The sequence below is a fragment of the Entelurus aequoreus genome, linkage group LG13 (assembly GCF_033978785.1).
Source record: "Entelurus aequoreus isolate RoL-2023_Sb linkage group LG13, RoL_Eaeq_v1.1, whole genome shotgun sequence".
NCBI lineage: Eukaryota > Metazoa > Chordata > Actinopteri > Syngnathiformes > Syngnathidae > Entelurus > Entelurus aequoreus.
The window spans coordinates 47808919-47823885 of NC_084743.1; the positions used below are offsets into that span (position 1 = coordinate 47808919).

The 14967-nt window shown below is 39.2% G+C and overlaps 1 protein-coding gene across 1 annotated transcript in view; it reads left to right on the top strand.

The window, feature by feature from the left end:
• The window catches only part of clcn2b (chloride channel, voltage-sensitive 2b), a 333131-nt gene that overhangs the window by 303286 nt on the left and 14878 nt on the right, over nt 1–14967 (top strand). Inside the window, exon 22 of the mRNA XM_062067936.1 lies at nt 741–827. Within this exon, the coding sequence (XP_061923920.1) occupies nt 741–827 (87 nt within the window). The remainder of the gene's footprint in view (nt 1–740; nt 828–14967) is intronic.

Below are 14967 nucleotides of genomic sequence, written 5' to 3' on the forward strand. Positions count from 1 at the left end.
TATGTGAACACCATCTTTAAAAAGTCAAAAACCTAATTAGGATTTTTACACACGTTGTAAAAAGCTTGTTTCAACTAAATTCTTGCAATAATTTGTTGTTTTGTGTGCGTGTTAACATCAAATATGTGTGTATAGGGCGGTGATGTTGGGTTTTGGATGAGATGGGGCGGAGTCCCAGAATTTGGTGCTACGGCCCTCAATTCTGTTAGAATTGTTTTAGCAAATAAATGTTATGCAGTCAAGTAAAACTTTTTAAAAATGTTTGTGTATGAAAAAAATTGCATTAGCGTTGTTTTCCTCATTCCTGGATTTAATTCGGATGTCAAAGTGTACCCACTTGTCGGAATACCTACTCAGACTTTGTCTTTCCAGGTGAGAGACATGACTTATAAAAACTTCCAAGGAGCAAGGAAACGAGAAAACTGCAGACCACTTGATGATGTGAACATAGGGACACATGGTAGTTAACTTGTACCCGCTATAAATAGTTTGTCTGCGTTAGCGCTTATAATAAAAATACCACCAATAGTTGGTTAATATTTAAATCACAAAATGTGAATGGAGTATTGTTGGCGCTTTTTGAATGGTTATTTATTTATGGGCGGAATATAAAGTAGAACCTTTTATTTATGAGTTAGAATGCATTGTAAAAAAAAAATCCAACTGGCACTATTCTAATGTAAATGTACCCTCCATTTGTACGAACAACTTCCAATCTCTGCTGTTGTTTTTCTTTCCAGACTCACACGATCTTCTCCTTGCTGGGACTCGACCACGCCTACGTGACCAGTATTGGACGCCTCATTGGCGTTGTTTCCCTTAAAGAGGTAAGTAAGCACATTGTTCCAAGACGCCTTACTGAGCCACAATCTTATTTTTTTCTTATCTAACTTTGACACCAGCTTTTGCCTGGCATCACGTGTTCACATATTTGCGCACATATTTTAGTCCAAACTAAGGACTCCTCCCTCGGCTTGTTATGTAAAATGGCAGACAAAAGGCTGCTTGATAACGCCATCTCATCTTCCTTTAGCTGTCTATTTTCTGTCAGCCCTCACTGCCTCTCAACTGAACACCCCCTCAACCCCCACTCTTTGTGAATTGGCCAGAAAGTATAGAGGCGATTGTTGCTAAGTGCGGCGTTATTTGCCTGTCCCCGACATTTAGGCTTTTTTGTTCTGCGTTCCACGAGCAGACACTAGCTCATCCAAAGCAGATAAAGCCCAGCCTCTCCCAGTCTGCCACGTGTCACATGGACATTTTGTTATGTCACAGCCAGCCTCATTGGTCTATATGGAAGCAGAAACATGATTGCCGCTTGTTTTCCCTTGAACAATACATTTCAACCAAAGGCCTACTGAAACCCACTACTACCGACCACGCAGTTTGATAGTTTATATATCAATGATGAAATCTTAACATTGCAACACATGCCAATACGGCCGGGTTAGATTAGTAAAGTGCAATTTTAAATTTCCCGCAAAATATCCTGCTGAAAACGTCTCGGTATGATGACGTTTGCGCGTGACGTCACGGATTGTAGCGGACATTTTGGGACACCATTGTGGCCAGCTATTAAATCGTCTGTTTTCATCGCAAAATTCCACAGTATTCTGGACATCTGTGTTGGTGAATCTTTTGCAATTTGTTTAATGAACAATGAAGACAGCAAAGATGAAAGCTGTAGGTGGGAAGCGGTGTATTAGCGGCCGGCTGCAGCAACACAAACACGTAGCCGGTGTTTCATTGTTTACATTCCCGAAATATGACAGTCAAGCTTTACCATTGGCCTGTGGAGAACTGGGACAACAGAGACTCTTACCAGGAGGACTTTGAGTTGGATACGCGCTACCGTGAGTACGCAGCTGCAGCTTCCAAACATTTGATCGCTTGCCCGTACGTGCGTGCCGCTATGTGCATGTCACGTACGTAACTTTGGGGACTTTGGGGAAATATATGTGCTGTATGAACTTTGCGGAGGTGAACGGTACTTTGGGCTGTGGGATTGAGTGTGTTGTGTGGGTGTTTGATTTGTATTGGCGGATTATATGGACAGGAGGGGGGAGGTGTTTGTTATGCGGGATTAATTTGTGGCATATTAAATATAAGCCTGGTTGTGTTGTGGCTAATAGAGTATATATATGTCTTGCACAGATGCACAGATTTTTCTTCTTTTTTTTTGGCGGGGGTGGAGGCTGGGGGGAGATTTGTTTAGATCAATTGACTGTGATTAATTGGAAGTTAGTTAGACTCCCTGATAGGTGTATTTGTAGTACCGTTGAGCTCGTTTGTGTCGACAAGCCGTCTTAAGTCAAGTCCCAGTCCACCGTTTTCTTCTTATTACTAAAGTCCCTTTTGTCGACATAAAGTTTCCGCGGCTTTAAACCCTGCCAATTATAATTCGGTGCGCATAATTTAGTGATTTTTCTTTGCTGACGCGCGTCCATAATAGAAATATAAAAAGAACAAAAAAACAAGCAAACACTCTGGATAGGTGTGTTATTGTCTATACCAGTGGTTCTCAAATGGGGGTATGCATACACCTGGGGGTACTTGAAGGTATGCCAAGGGGTACGTGAGATTTTTTTAAAATGTCTGTCAAAAAGAACTGTGAAAAGAAATGCAACAATGCAATATTCAGTGTTGACAGCTAGATTTTTTGTGGACATATTCCATAAATATTGATGTTAAAGATGTATTTTCTTGTGAAGAAATGTTTAGAATTAAGTTAATGAATCCAGATGGATCTCTATTACAATCCCCAAAGAGGGCACTTTAAGTTGATGATTACTTCTATGTGTAGAAATCCTTATTTATAATTGAATCACTTGTTTATTTTTCAACAAGTTTTTAGTTATTTTTATATCTTTTTTCCAAATAGTTCAAGAAAGACCACAACAAATGAGCAATATTTAGCACTGTTATACAATTTAATAAATCAGAAACTGATGACATAGTGCTGTATTTTACTTCTTTATCTCTTTTTTTCAACCAAAAATGCTTTGCTCTGATTAGGGGGTACTTGAATTAAAAAAATGTTCACAGGGGTACATCACTGAAAAAAGGTTGAGAACCACTGGTCTATACTATATATTTTGGACGAGTTCGCTCACCGCACGTGCTGCAGTGCCCTTTTGTTTAGACTGAGCTACGAACCTACCGAAAGTACAATTGTCATTCGGTCTTCTCGCCGCCCACAGCGTTTCTACTTGTATGGATTCTTCATTTCTCACTCCAAGCAGCGTTTGTAAGTTTTACAATATAACTAAAACAATTCATGCTTACTAAACCGTCCCATCTGTGATGTCCGTAGGAGTGTTTTTTATGCATATTTCTATGTGCTATGGTAATGTAATGAAGCAAGCATTGTTAGCATTAGCTACTTTGCAAACACGTTTATGAGTGTCTTGGTTAGTATTATTAACTCACACTGGCATTATTTTTGTATTGTCATTAAATCCACCAAAACGACACCGTGGAGTTATTGAGTCTCTTTAGCTGATTGGAAAGCTAGCTTCCGCAGCTAGTGAGTCCATGACAATGACTTGTTTTGTTTGATCAGCCGTTTTTAACGCCGTGTTACAGACACCGTTTGTAATCCCAGGAACACTATGCTCACCGTCAAGCATGGTGGTGGTAGTATTATGATCTGGGCCTGTTTTGCTGCCAATGGTTCTGGTGCTTTACAGAGAGTAAATGGGACAATGAAAAAGGAGGATTACCTCCAAATTCTTCAGGACAGCCTAAAATCATCAGCCCGGAGGTTGGGTCTTGGGCGCAGTTGGGTATTCCAACAGGACAATGACCCCAAACACACGTCAAAAGTGGTAAAGGAATGGCTAAATCAGGCTAGAATTAAGGTGTGTGTGTGTGACAATCATTGGTACTTTAACTTTAACTTAACTTAACTTAACTGAAACATGTGCCTCTTGCTAAACGGACAGCCACCACATGCAGGACACCTAGCATCTGTGAAGACCAAGTCCTCCAAGAAGATGTCGTTCATATTGCACTAGCACAGCAAAGATAAACCAACTGTACTACACAAGCAAGAGCATCAACTTACAACTACAGACTAAATGTGTATTTATTATGCTTCCTGGAGAACTTTGGACATCTAAGTAATCACAACGAGCTGGGGTCGCATTGCACCAAAAAAAGGAGATCAGCATTGTCATCTGAAAAGGGTAAAAAAGCTTGTTTGTTTCAACAACTGTTAAAACTAAGAGTAAATGGTGCACTATATTAAGTTGTTTATGAGTGTGTTTACTACATTATTGATTAGTAAATGTACCGTGTTTGCAAGATTATTGCAAACTGCAACCACTTTCAAACTGTGCACTTAATTACTTTCAACAAGTTTTGAGCAAATCAATGACTTGCAGTTCAGTGAAACATTTAAAAAACATTCCTGTACGACATTCTGACTACTAAATTGCATTGGTACCCAAATATTTGGGTATTTTCTGCAGCAAATTTTATTTATGCAAGCAAATAATAACCCATGATTAATTATGATTAATCACAGGTTTAGAGTGTGATTAATCTGATTCAAAAAGAATAATCACTTGACTGCCCTATTTTATAGGTGATGGTTGCAGAATTGCACAATGCACACTTTTATTGAACTTAGAGGGACAAGTGGTAGAAAACGGATGGATGGATGGATAGATGGATTTGTCACTAGCTGACATAGTTTTACTTTTGAGTTGTGTGCTCATTTATTCCTCTAAAAATAATAATTGTATGTAATATGATGTTTATTTCTACAGTAGACTATTAATTGTATTATTAAATTAGTTATTTTAAAACAAAACATTTTGGGGAACCCTGATCCTGGGACCCCATGGAGGTTGCCTGCCTCTTAAGACCTCACTGTTGAGTGTGTACTAATCAAAGTTAATGGTAATCAACTCGTATGTTATCTTTTTATGCAATGCATGTCTGCTCTTGAATGGGATTGTGCTGAAAATCTGTAATGAAGTAGTTCTGATTCTGATTCTGAAATGAGAATTTATAAGAAACGGATAAGGAACCGAATTGTTAAGCAGAATTGCAAGTGGAATCGGAACCCGAAAAATCTTATCAATTCCCATCTCTCGTCACCGCTTTATCCATATATGCAATGTGCTGGTCTGCCTTTGTAGTCAATAAGTTCTTTGTATTCCTCTATCCTCTTGTTGTGGGGCAGACTGGCTCAAAAATACAAATGCATCCTCCACTGTTGCCATTTCTAATACAAATCAGCGTATAATTCGAACTTATGTCTGTCAGTAGACTCACCATGGAAGCGCTAAAACTACAACAAAGTAGCGGCACGTAAATTAGACCGCCCACAAAAAGGTGCATCCTGAAATGATGGTCAGAAAGTTGCTTGAAAACCGTCTGTAAAACATAATCTATGTAAAATTTTGACCAAAGAACCACCATTATATGTTATGAGGACCACAAGGAAATGTTTTGAATATGTGTACAGCTCCACTAATGGACATTGGAGTGTTACTTTCAAAGGCAAAATTCAAGTATTGCTAGAAACATAATTTTATATGGGACTTTATTGTATTCTATGTATAGTACATGTTCCAAAGAGAAAAAAGCATAAAACACAGTATATTTAAAGGCCTACTGAAATGAAATGTTCTTATTCAAACGGGGATAGCAGGTCCATTCTATGTGTCATACTTGATCATTTCGCGATATTGCCATATTTTTGCTGAAATGATTTAGTAGAGAACATCGACGATAAAGTTCGCAACTTTTGGTCGCTGATAAAAAAGCCTTGCCTGTACCGGAAGTAGCGTGACATCACAGGTTGTGGAGCTCCTCACATCTGCACATTGTTTACAATCATGGCCACCAGCAGCGAGAGCGATTCGGACCGAGAAAGCGACGATTACCCCATTAATTTGAGCGAGGATGAAAGATTTGTGGATGAGGAAAGTGAGAGTGAAGGATTAGAGGGCAGTGGAAGCGATTCAGATAGGGAAGATGCTGTGAGAGGCGGGTGGGACCTGATATTCAGCTGGGAATTACTAAAACAGTAAATAAACACAAGACATACACTACCGTTCAAAAGTTTGGGGTCACATTAAAATGTCCTTATTTTTTAATGAAGATAACTTTAAACTAGTCTTAACTTTAAAGAAGTACACTCTATACATTGCTAATGTGGTAAATTACTATTCTACCTGCAAATGTCTGGTTTTTGGTGCAATATCTACATAGGTGTATAGAGGCCCATTTCCAGCAAATATCACTCCAGTGTTCTAATGGTACAATGTGTTTGCTCATTGGCCCAGAAGGCTAATTGATGATTAGAAAATCCTTGTGCAATCATGTTCACACATCTGAAAACACAGAAGCTACAAAACTGACCTTCCTTTGAGCAGATTGAGTTTCTGGAGCATCACATTTGTGGGGTCAATTAAACGCTCAAAATGGACAGAAAAAGATAACTTTCATCTGAAACTCGACAGTGTATTCTTGTTCTTAGAAATGAAGGCTATTCCACAAAATTGTTTGGGTGACCCCAAACTTTTGAACGGTAGTGTATATATACTCTATTAGCCACAACACAACCAGGCTTATATTTAATATGCCACAAATGAATCCGCATAACAAACACCTCCCCCCTCCCGTCCATATAACCCACCAATACAAATCAAACACCCGCACAACACACTCAATCCCACAGCCCAAAGTACCGTTCACCTCCGCAAAGTTCATACAGCACATATATTTCCCCAAAGTTACGTACGTGACATGCACATAGCGGCACGCACGTACGGGCAAGCGATCAAATGTTTGGAAGCCAAAGCTGTCCTCACGGTAGCGCGTCTGCTATCCAACTCAAAGTCCTCCTGGTTGTGTTGCTGCAGCCAGCCGCTAATACACCGATTCCACCTACAGCTTTCTTCTTTGCTGTCTTCATTGTTCATTAAACAAATTGCAAAAGATTCACCAACACAGATGTCCAGAATACTGTGGAATTTTGCGATGAAAACAGACGACTTAATAGCTGGCCACAATGGTGTCCCAATATGTCCGCTACAATCCGTGACGTCACACGCAAACGTCATCATACCGAGACGTTTTCAGCAGAATATTTCGCGGGAAATTTAAAATTGCACTTTACTAATCTAACCCGGCCGTATTGGCATGTGTTGCAATGTTAAGATTTTATCATTGATATATAAACTATCAGACTGCGTGGTCGGTAGTAGTGGCTTTCAGTAGGCCTTTAAATATACTAAATGTAAAAAAGGGAATAAATATTCAAAATAATCTAGTTTGGTTACGCCATCATGAGCGCAACACAAGGTTGTAAAAGTTTCAACTACATATCTAAATAAGATGTCAAAAGCAAACTGAAATCAAATACACACAGCTTAAAGATTGATCAATACCTATTTATGATGATTTATCAAAATTTAAAAGAAATATACCTGAACAGAACGCTCATGATGGTTACACCAAAAAGTAATGCTATGAATCGTGTTTTTCCACGTTTTTGGGGCATTTTTATGCTATTTCCAAGCATCTCCTTTTTATTATCGTTGATTTTAAATGGTCAAACTAATGCATATTATATATGCATGCCCTAGTAAACCAAAAAAAAGTCATATTTATTTTGATTGTTACATTTTGAAGTACATTTGTGCAGGTGGGGGCGAATCTACCCATTACCAGAGCTGTACACATATAGAAAAAATGATGAGCCCTTTAAAAGAGAATTTAGACACCACTTGCGCGACGTGAGCGCGTTAAACTGACCGGCGAAGGGCTTAAGCAACGGGTAAGGGGGGTAAAATTGGGTTTCATCCTTACCTCTAAAACTTCAGCATAGGATAATAAAGTCCTTTCTTCTTTCAAAGTAGACTTCTCAGCCGATCTGTTATACACCTTTCCACAACAAAAAAACACATCCATTTAAAGCAGTGGTTCTTAACCTGGGTTTGATCGAACCCTAGGGGTTCAGTGAGTCGGCCTCAGGGGTTCGGCAGAGCCTCCGCCGCGGAGGTCAAGACACACCGACTCGTCGTGTAAATAAAAACGTCTCCCTATCGGCGTATTATGGATACCCCCAAACAAAGTTCCCTCTAATTTTCCATCTGATTTACAGGTGTGTAATTTGTTGTGAGTTCATGCACTGTGTTGGTTTTGTTCTTTGAACAAGGTGATGTTCATGCACGGTTCATTTTGTGCACCAGTAAAAAAACATATAACTTTGTCTTGAATTTGAAAAAAAAAAAAAACATTTAATTTTTCACTAAAGAAGGGTTTGGTGAATGCACATATGAAACTGGTGGGGTTCGGTACCTCCAACAAGGTTAAGAACCACTGATTTAAAGGTTTGTCCATTCTCCATAAGTCTTTGGACAAAGTCACAAGTCAATGTGCAAGCAATGCCTCTTTTTGCTCACGTCATCAACCGCTTATGTCGACGTGAGTCCGCCAATCTGGGAAATGTCGACTTAAACAGGTTTTACTGTTTAAGTCTGAGTACATACCCTAGAAATACAATGCTAAGCCATGCAAACGAGCAATAAGAAGACACAAATAATTAAAGGAATGTGTTAGAGTGTAAATTATAATACAGGAAGGTATACGGGCTGAGGAAATTACAAAGGGAAATTGACGTACTTAATAAGTCAATTAAATCAAAAAGTTACAGTAATTAAAAAAAGGGAAGCGAGACAAACGGCGAGAAAAAGATAGATTTAAGCATCTTTTTAAACTTTCCAAAGATTCATCAGTCCCATTGGACATGCAGATGTGAGGAACATGAAAACAGAGTTGATGTGAGAGGAATACATTTATTTGACAATTAGGAATGAAGGAAAGTAGGACTCCAAGAGCTAATTTAACAAGGTAGTCAAATGTCTTAGTATTCTGCTCCTCTCGTCTGGTGTAAAATGGAGGCTTCATTTTCTGCCTCTCGTTCCACTGGAGAGAATGCACTCAGGCAGGAAACACTTCATACAGAAGGTCGGGGCAAAAGTCACATGTGTTGAAATGCCACAAGAAATAATTGAAAGAAATCTATTTTCAAATGTAAGAAAAAAAAAAAGCCATTGTGGATCACAACATAGAAAATGGTTAATTACACTCACAGGTGGCTCTTGACAAAAAGAAGAATTAAGTAAGCTACGATTCTTCCTAGTCCTTTTCGAACATGTAGAATTGTGTAACTGTGGTGTTTTTTTAATGTAAAAATCAACACATACAATTACATAAATTAAAATGTTTCAACACAAAGCCTTCAGGATTATAATATCCATATATCGATAAGCATAACAACAAAATAGTCACTGATTCTTTCTTCACTTTCTGGTTCTCTTTTATTATGGTCAAATGCCTTTGGCAGACAGCTTTAAAAGTCAAAGTCATTCTGACCTTATTTTCCTTACTTTGTAGCACAGACTGCTGTCTGATCCTGATCTCCCCTATTTCATTTTAGAGTACAACAGATTCCTGTGTAGAAAATGGCTTGTGAAGTGAAATTATAGACTAGCGCATGATCACAAACTCTAAACCTCCTGCAGTACAGAATACAACATGGTTATACAAACCCCGTTTCCATATGAGTTGGGAAATTGTGTTAGATGTAAATATAAACGGAATACAATGATTTGCAAATCCTTTTCAACCCATATTCAATTGAATGCACTACAAAGACAACATATTTGATGTTCAAACTCATAAACTTTTTTTTTTTTTTGCAAATAATTAACTTAGAATTTCATGGCTGCAACACGTGCCAAAGTAGTTGGGAAAGGGCATGTTCACCACTGTGTTACATGGCCTTTCCTTTTAACAACACTCAGTAAACGTTTGGGAACTGAGGAGACACATTTTTTAAGCTTCTCAGGTGGAATTCTTTCCCATTCTTGCTTGATGTACAGCTTAAGTTGTTCAACAGTCCGGGGGTCTCCCTTGTGGTATTTTAGGCTTCATAATGCGCCACACATTTTCAATGGGGAACAGGTCTGGACTACAGGCAGGCCAGTCTAGTACCCGCACTCTTTTACTATGAAGCCACGTTGATGTAACACGTGGCTTGGCATTGTCTTGTTGAAATAAGCAGGGGCGTCAATAGTAACGTTGCTTGGATGGCAACATATGTTGCTCCAAAACCTGTATGTACCTTTCAGCATTTATGGCGCCTTCACAGATGTGTAAGTTACCCATGTCTTGGGCACTAATACACCCCCATACCATCAAACATGGTATGGGGGCTCTGTACCGAGGATGTCGTTGTGGCTTGTGCAGTCCTTTGAGACACTTGTGTTTCAGGGCTATATAAATAAACATTGATTGATTGATTGACACATGCTGGCTTTTCAACTTTGCGCCTATAACAATCCGGATGGTTCTTTTCCTCTTTGGTCCGGAGGACACGACGTCCACAGTTTCCAAAAACATATTGAAATGTGGACTCATCAGACTACAGAACACTTTTCCACTTTGTATCAGTCCATCTTAGATGAGCTCAGGCCCAGCGAAGCCGACGGCGTTTCTGGGTGTTGTTGATAAACGGTTTTCACCTTTCATAGGAGAGTTTTAACTTGCACTTACAGATGTAGCGACCAACTGTAGTTACTGACAGTGGGTTTCTGAAGTGTTCCTGAGCCCATGTGGTGATATCCTTTACAAACTGATGTCGCTTGTTGATGCAGTACAGCCTGAGAGATCGAAGGTCACGGGCTTAGCTGCTTATGTGCAGTGATTTCTCCAGATTCTCTGAACCCTTTGATGATATTACGGACCGTAGATGGTGAAATCCCTAAATTCCTTGCAATAGCTGGTTGAGAAAGGTTTTTCTTAAACTGTTCAACAATTTGCTCTCGCATTTGTTGACAAAGTGGTGACCCTCGCCCCATCCTTGTTTGCGAATGACTGAGCATTTCATGGAATCTACTTTTATACCCAATCATGGCACCCACCTGTTCCCAATTTGCCTGTTCACCTGTGGGATGTTCCAAATAAGTGTTTGATGAACATTCCTCAACTTTATCAGTATTTATTGCCACCTTTCCCAACTATTTTGGCACGTGTTGCAGCCATGAAATTTTAAGTTAATTATTATTTGCAAAAAAAAAATAAAGTTTATCAGTTTGAACATCAAATATCTTGTCTTTGTAGCATATTCAATTGAATATGGGTTGAAAATGATTTGCAAATCATTGTATTCCGTTTATATTTACATCTAACACAATTTCCCAACTCATATGGAAACGGGGTTTGTACATTATACTGATTTGCACACCAGGTGGAAATTGTTGCAACGCTCAAATAGGGAACAGTCCACAAAAATAATTGGAAATTGACATTAGTGGTGGTACTAAAAAAGTGGAATTCAAATCAGACATTGACCTAATGAAACTGGCCTGGATGTAAACGATGGGTCCCCCCTTTGTCCCACAACCTGTAACTCATGCATCTATCAACAGGTCATTTGGCCCCACTCCTCATTAGCAAATTGATCTGGCTCTCTCAAGTTTGATCGGTGTCTTCTCCAGTCTGCATCGACCTGCTTTTTCCACAGATTTGGATTTTTACCAGGGCCACTTCAGAATAGCCCAATGTTTGGCCCTTCGCCATTCTTGAGTGTCTCTGGCTCATTGTCCTGTTGGAGGACTTATGATCTGCGACTGAGACCAAGCTTTCTGACATTTTACAAAAAAGATCAATTAGAATAATGCATAATGTTGGATATGGAGAACATACAAACCCTTTATTTGTTAAATCACAATTATTGAAATTCAACTATTTGGTGCATTTGCAAACAGCTAAAATTATGTATAAAGCAAACTATAACCTGTTATCCAAGAATGTACAACAATTCTTCTCAACAAAAGAGGAGACATATATAACCTTTGAGGAAAATCTAATTTAAAACATTTGTATGCTCGTACAACACTTAAACCTTAAGTATATCAGTATGTGGAATTAAATTATGGACCGGATTAACCAAATAAATCAAACAAAGCACCAATATGATTCAGTTTAAGAAGTACATTACCCGTAGGGGCGTGGCTACAGGATAGAGTTGACAAATGGGAGTTCTTTGCATGCATGTTACAAAATTTTAGATTACATTGTCAATGATTGATTGATTGATTGATTGAAACTTTTATTAGTAGATTGCACAGTGAAGTACATATTCCGTACAATTAACCACTAAATGGTAACACCCAAATAAGTTTTTCAACTTGTTTAAGTCGGGGTCCACTTAAATTGATTCATGATACAGATATATACTATTTTCATAATACAGTCATCACACAAGATAATCATCAGAGTATATACATTGAATTATTTACATTATATACATGTGGGATATGGAGGGGGGTGGGGGGGTAATTTTGGTTGGTATCAACACTTCAGTCATCAACAATTGCATCATCAGAGAAATTGACATTGGAACAGTGTAGGTCTGACTTGGTAGGATATGTACAGCAAATATTGGACACAGAGAGAGAGATCAGAAATTATAAGAAAAAGTGTCTACATTTGATTGTTTACATCGGTATCAGGGAGGTGTAGCGGATTTTATAGACAAGGCTCAGTGCAAGTTGTTTTACTCTGTCCTCCACCCTGAGCCAGCCCACTTTGGAGAAGTGGGTAGGAGTGAGGTGTGATCTGGGGTGGAGGTCTAGAAGTAATCTGACTAGCTTGTTCTGGGATGTTTGGAGTCTAGATTTGAGGGTTTTGGAGGTGCTAGGGTACCAGGAGGTGCATGCGTAATCGAAAAAGGGTTGAACGAGAGTTCCCGCCAGAATCCTCATGGTGCTTTTGTTGACCAAAGAGGAGATTCTATAGAGAAATCTCATTCGTTGGTTGACCTTTTTGATTACCTTGGTTGCCATTTTATAACAGGAAAGATTAGCCTCTAGAGTGGAACCTAGGTAGGTGACCTCATCTTTCCTGGTGATAACAATGTCTCCCAATTTTATAGTGAAGTTACTGACTTTCTTAAGGTTGATGTGGGACCCAAATAGGATGGATTCCGTTTTACCCAAGTGTATGGATAGCTTGTTGTCAGCGAGCCAGGTGCAAATTCTACAGAGCAATGTTAGTAAATTATCTACTTGAAAAAAAAATATTGTGTGGTACATTACATGGGACATGCAAGTGTGAAAATGACATTAAATCCAAAGGTAAAATATAGTGTAGAAATGCACCCAATTGCTAGAAATGTAGTTTGGATTTGAACAATGTTCTGTGCTGACAGAAATGTTCCTCTTTTTTTTCCTCAAATGTTCCTCTTTTTTTCTTAAAGGGTGCTCACATTCCTAATGTTTATATTCATACAGTATATTCAATATTACAAAAAGCCCTCTGAGAACATCCATAATTGAGACGAGGCCCTCAATAAAAGCGAGTTTGACGCCCCAATTCCATTGTCTTCTCAGTGCTCTGCCAGACTTGAAACCAACCCAAGCGGTGCTGATCCAAAGACCTCACGACACTATCCAATCAGTGCCGTTTTAGTGTTCTATCTTTTTTGAGGTCGAAAAAGTTGCTCATTAAATTTAATAGGATTAGAGCTGAGTACCTGTATTTTTTGGTACCGGTTCCTAATTGGGTCGGTCCAGGAAGACCGTTAAGATTCTGAATTAATTATCCTGCTATTGTTATTTATTTTATTTTTTTCTAGCTGGCAGTCGTAATTATGACACGCTGTCACATTCAGTTCAAGTAAGGCAACTAGGCACAGGTAGAGGATAATCAGCTTGGAATAATCACAAATAAGGAAGCAGCCCCACACAAAAGTTTGTAACACAACAATATTCCCTCCTAATCACACACGCTAATAAGAGTTAGTGTCAGTTTGAACTGAACGCCACTTAGCTCACGACCGCCGCGACGGTGCGCTTCATCAACTCGACCATCCTATAAGCCATTCACAGGCCAATATTAATCCACTCAAAAAATGAAACATTTTAATAATGGATCTTTTTATTATTTTTTTTCCCCCTCTTCTGTGAAATGGATCTCCCTGGGTCTGAAAAAAATGACTAGAACTATAACACACACACGAAATTCACACACACACACGACACACATACCTTGGTGGCTGTCAACATTGGCTTTCGGTCCATCACTCAGATAGGTGTGCAACATAAACACAAATAACAATTCCTACACTGCAAAAAGTCAGTGTTCAAAAACAAGAAAAAAAAATACAAAAATTAGGGGTATTTTACTTGAACTGAGCAAAATTATCTGCCTATAGAACAAGAAAATTCGTCTTGTCAAGACTTTCCAAAACAAGTCAAATTAGCTAACCTCAATGAACCCAAAAATACCTTAAAGGCCTACTGAAACCCACTACTACCGACCACGCAGTCTGATAGTTTATATATCAATGATGAAATCTTAACATTGCAACACATGCCAACTTATAAAGTGCAATTTTAAATTTCCCGCGAAACTTCCGGTTGAAAACGTCTATGTATGATGACGTATGCGCGTGACGTCAATCGTTGAAACGGAAGAATTTGGACCCCATTGAATCCAATACAAAAAGCTCTGTTTTCCTCTCAAAATTCCACAGTATTCTGGACATCTGTGTTGGTGAATATTTTGCAATTTGTTTAATGAACAATGAAGACTGCAAAGAAGAAAGTTGTAGGTGGGATCGGTGTATTAGCGGCTGGCTGCAGCAACACAACCAGGAGGACTTTGAGATGGATAGCAGACGCGCTAGCCACCGACCTCACCTTGACTTCCTCCGTCTCCGGGCCACCGACCGCATCTATGATCGGGTGAAGTCCTTCGTCGCTCCGTCGATCGCTGGAACGCAGGTGAGCACGGGTGTTGATGAGCAGATGAGGGCTGGCGTAGGTGGATAGCTAATGTTTTTAGCATAGCTCTGTGTGGTCCCGTTGCTAAGTTAGCTTCAGTGGCGTCATTAGCAACACTATTGTTAAGCTTCGCCAGCCTGGAAAGCATTAACCG